This window comes from Megachile rotundata, chromosome 12 (genome assembly GCF_050947335.1).
Source record: "Megachile rotundata isolate GNS110a chromosome 12, iyMegRotu1, whole genome shotgun sequence".
Taxonomy (NCBI): Eukaryota; Metazoa; Arthropoda; class Insecta; order Hymenoptera; family Megachilidae; genus Megachile; species Megachile rotundata.
The window spans coordinates 8,468,183-8,483,920 of NC_134994.1; the positions used below are offsets into that span (position 1 = coordinate 8,468,183).

The 15,738-nt window shown below is 34.7% G+C and overlaps 2 protein-coding genes across 6 annotated transcripts in view; both read right to left on the reverse strand.

Annotated features, from left to right (window-relative positions):
• Positions 1-97: 97 nt before the first annotated feature.
• Bet1 (blocked early in transport 1) lies at positions 98-979 on the reverse strand. Its single transcript, XM_003700824.3, has 3 exons — positions 802-979; positions 562-725; positions 98-479 (listed from the first exon to the last, which is right to left on the reverse strand). Exons 1-3 carry the CDS (start codon positions 818-820, stop codon positions 324-326), a joined length of 339 nt encoding a protein of 112 aa, XP_003700872.1. The 5' UTR covers positions 821-979; the 3' UTR covers positions 98-323.
• A 742-nt stretch (positions 980-1,721) lies between these two features.
• The window catches only part of Kank (KN motif and ankyrin repeat domain-containing protein 2 kank), a 75,550-nt gene continuing 61,533 nt past the window's right edge, over positions 1,722-15,738 (reverse strand). For all 5 annotated transcript variants that reach the window (XM_012279830.2, XM_012279831.2, XM_012279832.2 and 2 more), the window contains 6 exons: positions 13,151-13,266; positions 12,988-13,068; positions 9,536-9,751; positions 5,653-6,884; positions 3,843-4,440; positions 1,722-3,703 (listed from right to left, as the gene is read on the reverse strand). In XM_012279830.2, the coding sequence (XP_012135220.2) occupies positions 3,254-3,703; positions 3,843-4,440; positions 5,653-6,884; positions 9,536-9,751; positions 12,988-13,068; positions 13,151-13,266 (2,693 nt within the window). In that variant the 3' untranslated portion in view covers positions 1,722-3,253. The remainder of the gene's footprint in view (positions 3,704-3,842; positions 4,441-5,652; positions 6,885-9,535; positions 9,752-12,987; positions 13,069-13,150; positions 13,267-15,738) is intronic.

Here is a 15,738-nt window from a genome sequence, read left to right on the forward strand (position 1 = left end):
AATACTTGAGAAGTATTGCCATATGGTTCTTTCAACGCGGATTAACCGATTTCTATATGTCTTTAGTGTAACCATAGAAGTAATTAAAATACGAATATTTACTGGTCCATCATGTATATATATATATGTACAAATACATCCCTTTAACATAAAATATGATTCCTAATGATTCTTACACTTATATTTGATTTATGTACATTGTAATGTAAAATGTGTATATATAACTTTATACATAAAGCTCAATAAATAGCTTAATCATAATTTATTAACAAAATAGTATGAGGATGAGTTACTTCCTATGCTTCTTATTAATTCTATTTCAGTTAAAAGAACTTCACTGTTACCCACAATATAAAAAATACAACTATAGAAAATAAGATTAGGTATAAAATATAATAATTATGACTTCCTTTAGATAAACGTAAAACACGTGCAACAGAAGATGTTAATGAACCACTTGTCCTTTCAAAATCTTCATCCTGTGATGATAAACAAATTTGCTCTATGTATTTATAGTTTGAAATACTTGTAATTAACAATCTGTTATGACTTGTAATTCACCATTCCACGAAGCATCTTATCCTGATATTGTACTTCAGTTCCGATGTCAATTGACAATGACTTTAAAGCATGAATTTTATCCTTTAAATGATTTGTCATTCTTTCATTCTCGTCTTCCAAATTGTCATGATTCGATGTTGTTGGTAATGGCTCATAGGCATAATCTGTCACAGAAATGAATTTATATCAAACCTAAAGCAATTATATTTTATAATACTTGTTTAAGACTGGTTCACCTACTTGAGTGAGCTCTTCGCATTGTATTCTCAATTTTGGCAGTTGATTAAGATACCAAAGCCAAGAAGATTATAAGTGAGCTATGTAACGAAAATTCTACAAAATATTAGTAGATCAAACCAGATATTATAACTTTATTTTGACAATGTGTGTAAAATTTTTATTATTCAGCTGTGTGTAACACAATACATTTATACAGAATAACTCAAAAGTTAGAATATGGTAAATGAAGTACTTTAGAAAATTGTTTATTTCAAGTTATAATGAATTTATAAAATACGTTTAAAGACTCAAATTGTTTTGATGCATATACACTATGTCGACGTGTAGAATTACGAGCGGATTAAAAAGAACTGTCACTGAAATTGTTGATCGTATCAAACACGAGTAACGATATATGTCAACGTCACGTTATGATGTGTAGCAAATATTACCAACCTAACCTAAATTCTGGAACTAAGAATATAGGGATAAAATGGAAACCTGAAGAAAAGGAGGGAAAAGTTTGCGGAAGCGGGAAGACCTGACGTCTAAATTTAAATACGGTATAAATTTTTCAAATATTTTTAGTAAAATTAATGTAATTCATTCAAAATTAATTAATCAATCTATTATTTAACAGATTTCTGAAGTGAACATGTATTAATTTGACATAATAATACGTTTTAAATGAAGAAAAGAGGAATTGCAGTCAAAACATCATCACTTCTTCATAGAGCAGGTAATTGACTTTCTTTTGTTAATTTAAACAGCAACGAATTTTTTAAGATTATTCAAATAAGACTTCATATAATTTTAAATTTATAATCAATGTATTTATGAAAATTAGTTATATATAATTTTATAAAAAAAAAGTAAAATTCAGTTCAACACGTAATTACAATGAAATATACATAAATTTTTGGTAAATTACAAGATAATAGTTGTTTCTTGTTGAATTTATTATTAATTACAGTATGTTAAATATAAAGGCACAAACAATGAAAAGTAGTCTTCTACTTTCTAGATCCCTACGGCTCTATTACTTGATTCTGTGCTATATCTTTGATATATAATTGTCACTTAATGTTAAATACAGATTTCTTAACGATAGGAATACTTATTACAACGTTAACCTAAATCTTTGATGTTGAACTTAAATACGTCCGTTATTTCTAGATATTCACAACCCTATTATAAGAAAACGTTCAACGTTCTTAAATATCCAATTCCTAACGCGAGGATGACACACGTAAACGAGGAATGAAATTAAATTACATCTTCGTATTTTTTTCCATATACGTACATACAATATATATTGTACCTTGAAAAAATTTCAACAACTATCTAACTTGGTTAATTTTTCTCTTGTGTGCCCTTCGATATTTCACATCGTTCACGGATATTATATTTATACTTTCACATCTATAACATTTCTACTTTTAACATCGAACGACGATCGATAAGGTTCTACAAATATTTCTCGTATATAAATTCAACATTGATCGCGAGAATTATAAATCCCGCGCTTTGTGCACCGTATAAATTATTACATACGCATGATGTCTTATGTCTTTCCGTTTCTATTCAGTACACAATTACTTTTAATGCAGTTTGATCCCCCAGATTTAACGGAAATTAGGCCTGAAATACATTAGTGTAAGTGTAAGAAAAAATGTCAGCGGTAAGAAATTCGGATTGTACGTCAACGTTTCATTTTGGAATGTTTAATGCCACAGGATCGTTGGAAGACATTACTTGATTCTTTCACCGTGACTGGTTTTCGTGTATAAGACATTCTTTTTGTACTTTCACAGTGGCTAAAATTTAGGAATCAAATTTCGAATGTGCCCGTCAGGTTTGCCGATGTGACAATGTATAAAATTTGTCAACGATGAAAAGTGACTTCATTTTCACTGTTTAGCACCTAGAAAAAAGTTCCACCCTTTATACAAATCTCTCCTATACAAACTAACATCATGAAACAGTCTGTTTCGCACGAATCCTTTTCTATAAACTAACTTTACAAAACAATATTTCCAAACTTCTCTCGAATAATTGTATACAAAGTTGAGCAGGTAAATAGATGTCTTAAATTAAACGCATGTATCGGGGCTAATGGATTATTTAGGCAAGAACATGATCGTTTGTCTTTAGAACTTTCTTAAAATATCGTAAACGATGATAAATACTAAAACACATTAGCAATAAATATAGGAAACACGGGATGCTGATTGTATTGCTTATTCGCATAATTAGGGATGTACGGATAGGTAATTTCAGACTCGAATCCGATTGGGTAAAATCGGAGAGGTTCGGACGGGTACCCTAAACATATGGTTTATATGTTCGGATTTTACTCGACCTCATCAGACTTTCTCCAACCTGATCCGACATATTATCCGCACATCGTTAATGATAATCCAAATTATTTGCTAACGTTAAATATCAATAAAAATTATCCGGTAATTGTCAATTATTTAGAAGAATATTTTGAGGTGTTTAGGGACGTGGTTGATGAATGAACTCTTCGAGATGGAGCAGGGCTCACTGGAGCCGAAGGAGAAGGTCCAGTAGGTGTTGTCGGTTTAGATCCTCTTCTACTGCTTCGTCTCATCGACGAGTAAGGACTTGTACCTCTGTTTACGCGCTCGTGAGCGTAAAGTAATACACCGATGTCTCGATTGCCCGCTTCTAACGCTATTTTTAATGCGGAACTACCATCTATATCAGTAATAGATGGATCACAGTCTGGATGTGCAAGCAACAATCTCACAATATCAGTATGTCCATGCTCTGCGGCACACATTAAGGCTGTACTGCCATCTTCATCTTGAATGTTAACGGCTGCTCCAGCATCAAGGAGTAGTTGAGTCATATCTTTACGACCGTGGGATACTGCTAGCATCAAAGCAGTTTGACCATGCTGAAAAAGATATCAGAGTTTATACTGATTGCTATGAATTTAATGCTTAATAGTTTCCTCTTAGTACATTTTCTGATAAGTGCATTGCTAAACAAAATTACTACTGATTAACTACATGGAATTATTCAATCATACTCACTAATTTTGCTCGAATATTAACATCAGCAAGTTGGAACAACCTGTTGGCTACTGAAGCATGGGTGGAATTCCTAACTTCAGCTAGAGCTGCCAACATCACAGCCGTGTACCCAGCTACATTTGCTTTGTTAATGTCGCAAACTTTTGAATCCAGTAGTATGGACACAACATCAAAATTTCCATGTGAAACCGCATAATGCATTGCAGTATTTCCACTTGAATCAGTCATATTAACAATGTACTCTAATAAACAGCTAGAGCATTCTTCAAAACAATCTAGATAATCTTCAACCTCTAAAGGATTAGCATTCACAGTGCTGGAGATTTTAAACCACTCTTGCTGAATGATGTTGATAGCATTCTTCATTTGATGGGAGATATTTTTACTGGGAGATTTCTTGAGACTGTCATTGAGAACTTTCATGGCGGCTTGCATTTCCTTTGAAGGTTCAACCTTCTTCCTGGGTTTCTCTTGAATCGGTTGGAATAGAGCAGACTCTGGAAGCTCATGTTTCTCTTCGTTATCTGCCTGTTTCTCCCCTGTGAATATATGCTCTGACTTCTCATCTTTACCTTTCTCCCCTTGCAGTTGTTGGATACTACAATACAAATGACAAAATATATTAAATTAATCAAACGATGTATGTTTTTTTTTGTTTCGCGCAGAAACGAATTGGGCGAAAACAATGATCCAAGAAATCAATTACCCTTTCTCAACGAAACGAGCGGAAGGTATCTCGGCGAGTTCGGTATCGTTAACTAAACGGGTAGAGTGTTGTTGCTGCTGTTGCAGCATCGATCCGTCGAGATCGGGTACACGATTTACTTGCTCACCATAACGAATTCACGAGGATTTTAAGTGCACTTTCTTTGTCACTGACCTCCAAGTACGCTATTTACAATTTGACCTCTGTACTTTGCCCCCGTAAAAACACTTATGATGCATACGACGCGCAACCATGGAGTCGGAAAAAACCAACAATTCCCTGACATGCGCTGGATAGCCATTAAGCATACATATAGCAGATTGATCGTTCACGTCAAGTTCTTCCGCAAATTTTTACAGAACTACCCCTAAATTCTACCCTGTCGGTAACAGATGGCGCACGTCGCAATTTCTAGGGTTTATAATTTGAAATAATTATAATAAATCATTTTTTTTTAATTTTATGCAGATTTAGATACTGACATAGTTGTGTTGATATTGTTAGAAGTATTTTTATGGTAGATTTATTGATATGGTTGTGTGTTTTGTTAAGCTTGAGGTAAGTTGGTGAAGGGATACCTATATGGTAAAAATTTTCAAATTCTTAAATTTTCAAATTTCCAATTTTCAAATTTCCAATTTTCACCTCCATAAATTCTCAAATTTCCAATTTTCACATCCCTAAATTCTCAAATTTCCAATTTTCACATCCCTGAATTCCCAAATTTCCAAATTCTTAAATTCCTTTATTTTTGCATCCCTAAATTCTCAAATTTCCAAATTCTTAAATTCCCAATTTTTACATCCCTAAATTTCCAAATTTCCAAATTTTTAAATTTCCAATTTTCACATCCCTAAATTTCTAAATTTCCTCATTTTCAAATTTCCAATTTTCACACCCCCTAATTCCTAAATTTTCAAATCCCCAATTCCTAAATTTTCAAATTTACAAATTCTTAAATTTCAAATTTTTAAGTTTCTAAATCCTCAAGTTCCTATATCTCCACATCCTACAAAAATGAAATTGGAATGTCAGTGACCTATCAAGAGAAAGTAAAGCCCTCGATCCTCGTCCGCACCAAATTTGTCAAGGAAAATTACTAACCGATTGCTGTTGTCATACTGTTCCTTGTTATCAACATCGTATCGTATGACCCCGGCGGCCGGTATCTTTGTGTACGTATCCTGTCGTTTGAACTGTCTCCTCTGATCAATCGAGTTGTTCAACGGTATATGCGAGGGCCTGGGTATCCTCGAGACAAGATTCTGCGCGTTCTGATGATTCATATTGTTCTCCGCGTTGTTGACGATCTGCTTGGCTAGATTCTTGATGGTCTCTTTACAGTTATCGCAATAGTTGGCCGCGCAGGAGATGGAGATGTGCGGTTTCACCGACTCGCCGACCGAGACGTCGGTGAATTTCTTTTTAACCGGCGAGGTGCCGAACTCCCGTTTCTTGGGCGTCAGACCGGAAGTGTCTGTGCTCTTCACGGTGGTCCTCACCAGATCATCAACCATGATTCCGACGGATCTGGTGGTTTTTCTCTTTGCGTTGCTGTCGCCGTAGTTGAACGAGTGGCTTCTCGAGTTCAACGAGTGCAGCGACAGAGATTGGGTGGCTAACGGGTCCGGGCCTACCGCGATGGTTCTTGTCCCTGGACCAGTTCTGACCTCGATTCCAATTTCGGCCACCCTGGGTTTCACCGTCACTCCCACGTTCGTCCTCATTCTGAACGGTTCTGCGACCTGCGTGAATTGATCTTTCTTCTCGATCGTCTTCACCAGGTCAAGGGTACACTGGCTTCCCCTGGAAGCAGTGTCCTTGAGCAGGCTGCTCTTGTAGATCCTCAGAGCATCGTCCACGATCACCGCCACGTCCTCCTCCGTCAGGATGTCCTTCATGGCCAAACTGGTCCCCGTTCCGAACGATCTCTTCCTGACCTCCTTCTTCAACTCCGGCGATATGTCCTCTATCACGAACCGACTGTGCACCAGGTCCTTCAGCTTGTTTCTCGTGTTCACGCCGATGTCTCGGTATTTCTTCGCGTCCCTGACCAATCTCGAACTGATCGGAGGGATAGACTCCACCTGAAGTGGGCTTCTTGACAAACGATTTCTCGTTTTCGGTTCGGGCGCGATTTCCTCGTACATCAGTTGGCTGCGGGTTAAGGTGGACCTCCAACTGTCGCGACTGTACAGCTTGTCCAAGCTCCTGTCGTCGAACAATGTGCTCTGGTCTTTTATTTCAGGTACGATTTCTTCGATCTGCAATCGACTCCGCTGCAGGGATTGTTTGATCGGCGTGCTGGTTATCATGCCGATATCTCGTGTTCGAACCTGATAGCAAGGTAATGTTAGATTTTATTCAGCCGCGTCTATCAGTCTATTGTTGTCTGTTGCTACGAAAGAACTTCCTTTTTTAGAAAGCTTTCGCGGAAGGTAATTACTTGTGATTAGTAGCTACTTTCTTAACGAAGTCTCCTTTCGAAGACTTTTTCATTTACATAAGAATTATTGGGCCGATGAGAGAGGTGATATCGAACGTAAAACTGAACATGGAATAATATATCAGCTCGTAATTTATTTTTGAAAACAAAGCCCACGTTTTTGAAGTAATTCCGTTGCTTTCAAATTAATTAAAAATATTCTTCGTAATTAAAAATGTACCTCTGATGTTTTTCCTCTACCACGTGTTCCAAATAATTACTTTCAGCCAATTAAATTCTAAAGCAGATGCATAAAGCGAGCATACGTTATATCAACGTTAGTACAAATAAAGTATGACCAAATTAAATTCATAAATATTCAATAATTACACAATTATTTGATTAACTCATTCTGCACCGCAATTAATTGCGAATTAATTATGGAAGCATTTATCGTTCGTTTATTTCAGTACGTTGTCCTCGTCTCTTAAATTAATTTGCTACATCTTTATCGAAGGAGTTCGGTCTTGCAAAAATTTACTTTCAACGCGAAACTTCATCTCGTTAACAGCTTCATAATGAAGTGATTCGAATGAAATATTCACAAAGTTATGCTATCATGCAAACGATCCATCGTAGATCGGGCCTGATAGAAAGGTGGAATGCAATTCGCGGGTAACAGTAGAAAATACATAAAATGAATACGTAAGACGATCCTTAAAATTAGCTCGCGTTTCTCGTCGGGCTTCGGGGAACCCAGCAGACTTTCTCACCAGCCCAATAAAGTAATTTGTCGACGTTTCGCGAGTCCGGTAATTAAAAGTTGCCGGTACACTCCGGTGCAATGTAGGCATCCTTTTTAGAAGCAAAAATATGCAAATTTGAGGATCGCTTAATTCGCATTATTCACATACTTTTCAATTTTCCAGTTCGTAAATTGCTGAATTTCTTCATTTAGATAATTAGCAAATTTACAGGTTTTGAAATTTAGAATTTGCAAATGTACAAGTCGTCAACTTTTTTTAGATTGTTGAAATTTTTTAATTAGCGAATCTTCTTAGTTCTCAAATTTTAGAATTACTTAGTTTTTTAGGGATCAGATTACAGAATTCCCTAGTTTTCTAGGGATCAAATTTTAGAATTTTCTAGTTTTCTAGTTAGAAAATTTCAAAATTCCCCAGTTTTCTAATTACCAAATTTCAGAATTCTCTAGATCCCTAGTTACCAAATTTCAGAATTCCCTAGATCCCTAGTTACCAAATTTCGGAATTTCCTAGATCCCTAGTGACCAACTTTCAGAATTCCCTAGATCCCTAGTTACCAAATTTCAGAATTCCCCAGATCATTAGTTACCAAATGCTAGAATTCCCTAGATCCCTAGTTACCAAATTTCGGAATTCCCTAGATCCCTAGTTACCAAATTTCGGAATTCCCTAGATCCCTAGTTACTAAATTTCGGAATTCCCTACATCCCTAGTTACCAAATTTCGGAATTCCCTATATCCCTAGTTACCAAATTTCGGAATTCCCTACATCCCTAGTTACTAAATTTCAGAATTTTCTAAATCCCTAGTTTCCAAGTTTCAAAATTCCCTAGATCCCTAGTTTCCAAGTTTCAAAATTCCCTAGATCCCTAGTTACCAAATTTCGGAATTCCCTAGATCCCTAGTTACCAAATTTCGGAATTCCCTACATCCCTAGTTACTAAATTTCAGAATTCCCTACATCCCTAGTTACCAAATTTCGGAATTCCCTACATCCCTAGTTACCAAATTTCGGAATTCCCTACATCCCTAGTTACTAAATTTCAGAATTTTCTAAATCCCTAGTTTCCAAGTTTCAAAATTCCCTAGATTCCTATTTACTAAATTTCAGAATTCCTTTGTTCCCTAGTTACCAAATGATAGAATTCCTAGTTCCCCAGTTATCAAACTTCAGAATTCCCTAAATCCTCAGTTGCCAAATGCAAGAATTCCCTAATTCTCTAGTTAGAAAATTTCAGAATTCCTAAGATCCCTAGTTACCAAATGCTAGAATTCCCTAGTACCTTAGTTATCAAGTTTCAGAATTCTCTAGTTTCTTAATTACCAAATTTCTGAATTCCTTAATCTCTCAATTAGCAAATTTCTGAAGTCTCTAGTTTTAAGACTTGTAACTTATCTCGTGTCCTACTTACAAGATTTCCAAATTGTTTAGTTTTCTAGTTTTCTCCAAAATCTTCTAAATCAACGATCTTCTGAATCATTCTCTAGTTACTGCATTATGTGACATTCATATTACCAAATCATCTAGTTCCTTAGTTATCAAATTTTGAATTTCCCCAGTTACCAAATTACCAGAACTTCCAAACGCATCAGCCAAAAGATCAACAAGTACAAAAGTTCCCATTCCCCGTTAAATTGTCACTAGGAAAGCCAACATTGCCCCGGACTGTACGTATGCAAATGTTGTCGCGGTTCGGTTGGAACGGTACCATTCTCCGGACGGGTTTCACCGAGTAAGGAACACGAAGCAGATCGAAGCAACCGATAAATCGTCGTGAACGGAAGCTACAAACTGTACCTGCTGGTGCGAAACACCGACGTCCCGCGTCATTACGCCACACATCGTGCTGGCGTCCCTCGTCGGCGTACCAGCGTTCTTCAGATTTCGCAGGGATGCTCGTTGTTCCGAGAACGACTGGCTACGGTGCCTGTGCAACGTTTCGTTGCACGAATTCAACTCGTCCACTTGTCGCAGCAGATTCCGCTTCTCCTCTTTCAGCACCGACACTTGCACCTGTTATCGGATATATGGCCAACGTGATAATTTAGGATTGAGAGTTTCTTATTGTGTAATGAGATGCTTTGTTTGGTCGGTAGACGTGGACTGGGTATAGATTCATTTTGTGATTAATTTCAGAGTCGAGGTATTTGTGGGGTTTGAGTAGGTGTTAAGGTATGTATTTTGGGGTTTGTAAGTAAGAGCTTATATGGTAAGAGCTTGATGAGGAGGGGGTTGAAATTATAGAAATTTGGGAGGAGGATGTTTGGGTAGTTGGGATGTGGAAATTTTGGTACTTTGAAATTTGGTAATTTGAGGGTCAGAAATTTAGGAATTTGAGAGTTTAGGAAAAGTGAGAAATTTGGGAATTTGAGAAGTTGGAAATTTGAGAGTTTGATAATTTGAGAGTTTGGAAATTTGAGAATTTGGAAATTTGAGAAGTTGGAAATTTGAGTTTGGAAATTTGAGAGTTTGGGAATTTGAGAGCTAGGAAATTTGAGAATTTGGGAATATGAGAGTTTGGGAATTTGAGAATTTGGAAATTTGAGAAGTTGGAAATTTGAAAGTTTGGAAATTTGAGAATTTGGAAATTTGAGAAGTTGGGAATTGGAGAGTTTGGGAATTTGAGAATTTGGGAATATGAGTTTGGGAATTTGAGAATTTGGAAATTTGAGAAGTTGGAAATTTGAGAGTTTGGAAATTTGAGAATTTGGAAATTTGAGAAGTTGGGAATTGGAGAGTTTGGGAATTTGAGAATTTGGAAATTTGAGAGTTTGGAAGTTTGAGAATTTGGAAATTTGAGAATTTGGAAATTTGAGAAGTTGGAAATTTGAGAATTTGGAAATTTGAGAATTTGGAAAATTGAGAGTTTGGAAATTTGAGAATTTGGGAATTTGAGAATTTGGAAATTTGAGAAGTTGGAAATTTGAGAGTTTGGAAATTTGAGAATTTGGAAATTTGAGAAGTTGGGAATTGGAGAGTTTGGGAATTTGAGAATTTGGAAATTTGAGAGTTTGGAAATTTGAGAATTTGGAAATTTGAGAATTTGGAAATTTGAGAAGTTGGAAATTTGAGAATTTGGAAATTTGAGAATTTGGAAAATTGAGTTTGGAAATTTGAGAATTTGGGAATTTGAGAGTTTGGAAATTTGAGAATTTGGAAATTTGAGAAGTTGGAAATTTGAGAGTTTGGAAATTTGAGAATTTGGAAATTTGAGAGTTTGAAAATCTGAGAATTTGGAAATTCCAGAGTTTGGAAATTTGAGAGTGTGGAAATTTGACAATTTGACAATTTGACAATTTGACAATTTGACAATTTGACAATTTGAAAATTTGAAAATTTGAAAATTTGAAAATTTGGAAATTTGGAAATTTGAAAATTTGAAAATTTGAAAATGTTTAAATATTTCCAACTATTCAAATGTGTAATAAAATCCTAAAATAGACCAAATTTAAAAATATTCAACAATATGCTTTAACGACAATAACATTATCAAAGAAATAAGTATGCATCTAGTAATGACTAGAATAAGCAGTAGTTACGTTATGCTTGAAAATAACAACCTGTTTCTTTTTGGGAAGTATTACGAGGTAAAGGGAGCATTTAACGTATGATTCATACGTTGATGGATACATGCCAAGAACAATCTGTTACATCAAATGCAAGCTTCTCGAATGTTTAATGTAAACAGTGTATGTAGAAGGTTTGTTTCTGTCGAGTCTACAGTTCAGAGTCTAACTTCATTTTCCGGCTTGTTACAATCGCAAATTAAAAGCTTGATTAACACGGTCGGTTCTAGAGTTTGAAGTTTGATTCTATTTGGAAAGTGGGTTAACCTGTTATATTGCGATGTTTGATTTTGAAATAATTAGAACTTTATATGGTTCATATATTTTGTCCATATTGTAGGATATATTTGTAATGCAATATGGTATTGTTAATAAAATTTGATTTTAATTTTTTGAATTTGTGAGATCTCAAATTTTAATATTATTAAATTGTTTCACTCATGAATTTTACAATTTCCAAATTTCTAAATTTTCAATTCTTTAAATTTTGCAATTTCTAAATTCCAAAATTCCGAAATTCCAAAGTTCCAAATTTCCAAATTTCCAAAATTCCAAATTTCCAAATTTCCAAATTTCCAAATTTCCAAAATTCCAAATTTCCAAATTTCCAAAATTCCAAATTTCCAAATTTCAAAATTTCCAAAATTCCAAAATTCCAAAATTCCAAATTTCCAAAAATCCAAATTTCCAAAAATCCAAATTTCCAAAAATCCAAATTTCCAAAAATCCAAATTTCCAAAAATCCAAATTTCCAAAAATCCAAATTTCCAAATTTCCAAATTTCCAAAATTCCAAATTTCAAAATTTCAAAATTTCCAAAATTCCAAAATTCCAAAATTCCAAATTTCCAAAAATCCAAATTTCCAAAAATCCAAATTTCCAAAAATCCAAATTTCCAAAAATCCAAATTTCCAAAAATCCAAATTTCCAAAAATCCAAATTTCCAAAAATCCAAATTTCCAAATTTCCAAATTTCCAAAATTCCAAAATTCCAAATTTCCAAATTTCCAAATTTCCAAAATTCCAAATTTCCAAAATTCCAAAATTCCAAAATTCCAAATTTCCAAAAATCCAAATTTCCAAAAATCCAAATTTCCAAAATTCCAAATTTCCAAAATTCCAAATTTCCAAATTTCCAAATTTCCAAAATTCCAAATCTCAAATTCTCAAATTCCCACATCCTCACATCCAAATATCAAATTTCCAAATAGTGAAATTTACAAATCCCAAAATCCACTACTCCACAAGTTCACCATCACATCACCCAAACAAAGTCATCAATATTTCAATATTATCAACAAACACCTCCAAATTTATCAACTCTCTGAATATGCAACAGTATACAATATTTATTTATTCGTTCATTATCAGCCAACTGAAATCTCCGTCCACATGCAAAGTTTCCCACTGAATTTTTCCCAATACATATATCCATCTATATTTAACCATTAAAAACTTCTTTAAACAACTTCCACCTTATTTACAATTCAAAAAAAAGAATCTCTCGAGGCAATCAAAGGGTTAACATAACGCAGCAGCGTAATTACTTTAACTCGTAACGTAATTATATCCGTCAGTCGGAAGTACATATCGCAATAGAAAGAAAGCACCTCGCAAGCATGATTCATAATTCACCGCATAGGAAAAACGTATCAGATCGAAAATTGTCGAGTGTTTGTATACCTGTAACATGGGGATCGCCTTGACCTGTTCCTCCAGCTCCTTCATCCGTTCCAACGACGCTGCCATTTGTTCTCTGATGTTCTAGAATGTGTGATGTTTTGCTAGAATACTTGTTCGTTGCTTTCGTTCACTAATTTAGTGCGATAATACTTGTTGCTCCTACCTGTAGCGCGCCCGTGCTGAGATTCGAGTTTCCGCTGCCAACACTCGCGTTATCGAAATCCGCGACATGTTCTGATTGCGCGTTGTTTTGCGCCGGTGTTGCTGTGTTCGTTCCATCTGAAACAGTTTTAGTTTTACGTGAATAATTTTGTTGATTTTTTATTTTATTTTTTGGGAGATTTTGTTTTTGTTGTTTGGAGGATGTTGGGAAGTGATGGGTGTCGTGCATTGTCAATTTACTAATTCTACAAATTTATAAATTTGGAAATTTCAACTTTACAAATTTATAAATTTGCAAATTTCAATTTTACAAATCTACAAACTTCAATTTTTCAATTTTTCGATTTTTCAATTCTTTGATTTTCAATTCTTCAAGTTTTCAATTCTTCAAGTTTTCAATTCTTCAATTTTTCATTTCTTCAATTTTCTAATTTTCCAATTCCTCAGTTTTTCAATTCTTCGATTTTCAATTCGTCAAGTTTTCAATTCTTCAATTTTTCATTTCTTCAATTTTCTAATTTTCCAATTCCTCAGTTTTTCAACTCTTTAATTTTTCAATTCTTCAATTTTTCAATTCTTTAATTTTTAAATTCTTTAATTTTTAAATTCTTCAATTTTTCAATTCTTCAATTTTTCAATTCTTCGATTTTCTATTTTTCAATTTTTCAATTTTTCAATTCTTCAATTTTTCATTTTTTTATTCTTTAATTTTTCAATTTCTCAATTTGTCAATTCTTCTATTTCTCTATTTTACAAAACAAATTTTTAATTTTCTATTTTTAATTTTCAATTTTTAATTTTCAATTTTTAATTTTCAATTTTTTAAATTTACGACAATCTACGAATCCGGATATTCCTTGATCCCCATATCTCCAGTGACGTACGTCCCTAATTAAAATAAGGAAAATAAAATAGGGATTACGTTTGCGTTATCACGCAACTGTGAGTTGCAACATATGGTAATTAGAAAATAAGCATGATAAACGACGCGTCGCGAGTAGAACATGCGTTAACCCTGTTCCGTCTTAGTGGCTTTTCAGTTTCCTCGTTTCAGTTTCTTCTCGGTTTTCCAATTTACATTTCAATGCGGTGAAACAAAATGCAACTGCATTTTGCACACACGACACCGAGAAAGAAGTCATAGGAAAACAAAGCCATTGCATAACTACTCTTTATTTTTATGTTATCTTCATCGAAGCCTTGAGGTACCTGTAATTGCGCGACACCCATAATTAAACGAGGAAATAAACTTTTTCCGATAGTTTTGCAACTGTGTTTATATTTTACTTTCGAATTCCGTGACTGCGTATCGATTCGTACGATTTCATCGTCACGTTCAAAATATTTGCACGCTTTTCGAATATCCGGCCTCCATATTCGGAAACTGCCGGATCGATCTCCGATTTTAATATTAGAGAAAAGTGTTATCGCGTTGAAATATTCTTTGCTTGTATAAATATTCATCTCTACATCAAACAGGAAGGTTACTGCGTTCAAATATTTGCATGAATTTATACGTGCTGGCTATTTGTGCATTAATATCCCGTATTCAAATATTCAGCCACGAGTGCGACCGAGAACGCGCGTTCGTGTCGAATTTATACGTCCGGAATTTTCATGCACTCGCGAAAAACTCTCGTCAACTTCGACACGCTGATACACGTATCGCTGTGTTAATTAAAACTACTAATTCAGCGGTATCGCTAAAATTGCCGTGGAAATGTTTTAATCGGTTTATATTTTTATAAATGCGTGCAGAAATGTTTGACGAGCTTTGTTAATTTTGGTGATTTGGGGAACGTGATCGTGGAGAAAAATAGCATTTTCACGTTTTAAATTGGAGAATGTAAAGTGGACAATTTTGGGGTGAATTTTTAATTTGATAATTTTTAAATGAGATGGGTTTGTAGAGGACTGTATCATTCGATCGCTATATTTTTATATTTCTATATCTGCAAATACTTATATTTGTATGTACTTATATCTCTGAATAGCTATATGTTCAAATACCTATATGACTACATACTTATATTCTTAAATATGTATATGTATTCCTAAATGTCTATATTGCTGCATTTATAGATCTCTATACTCGTATGACTCTATGTCTCCACATATGTCGTATGTTCTATAACCTATGTCTCAATGTATTATGTCCTAGTGTCCACATATCGCTACATTCGTAGATTTGTATACTCCTATGACACTACGTGCCTATGTCCTATGTCCTATGTCCCAATGTTCACATATCTCAATGTCCACATGTCTCAAAGTCCCATGTCGTCGTATTCGTAGATCTCTATGCTCATATGACACTGTGTCCCTATGTCCCAATGTCCACATATCTCAATGTCCACATGTCTCAAAATCCCATATCGTCACATTCGTAGATCTCTATACTCATATGACACTGTGTCCCTATGTCCTATGTCCTATGTCCCAATGTCCACATATCTCAATGTCCACATGTCTCAAAGCAGCATATCGTCGCATTCATAGATCTCTATACTTCTCTGACACTATGCCCCTATGTCCTATGTCCTATGTCCTATGTCCCAATGTCCACATGTCTCAAAGCACCATATCGTC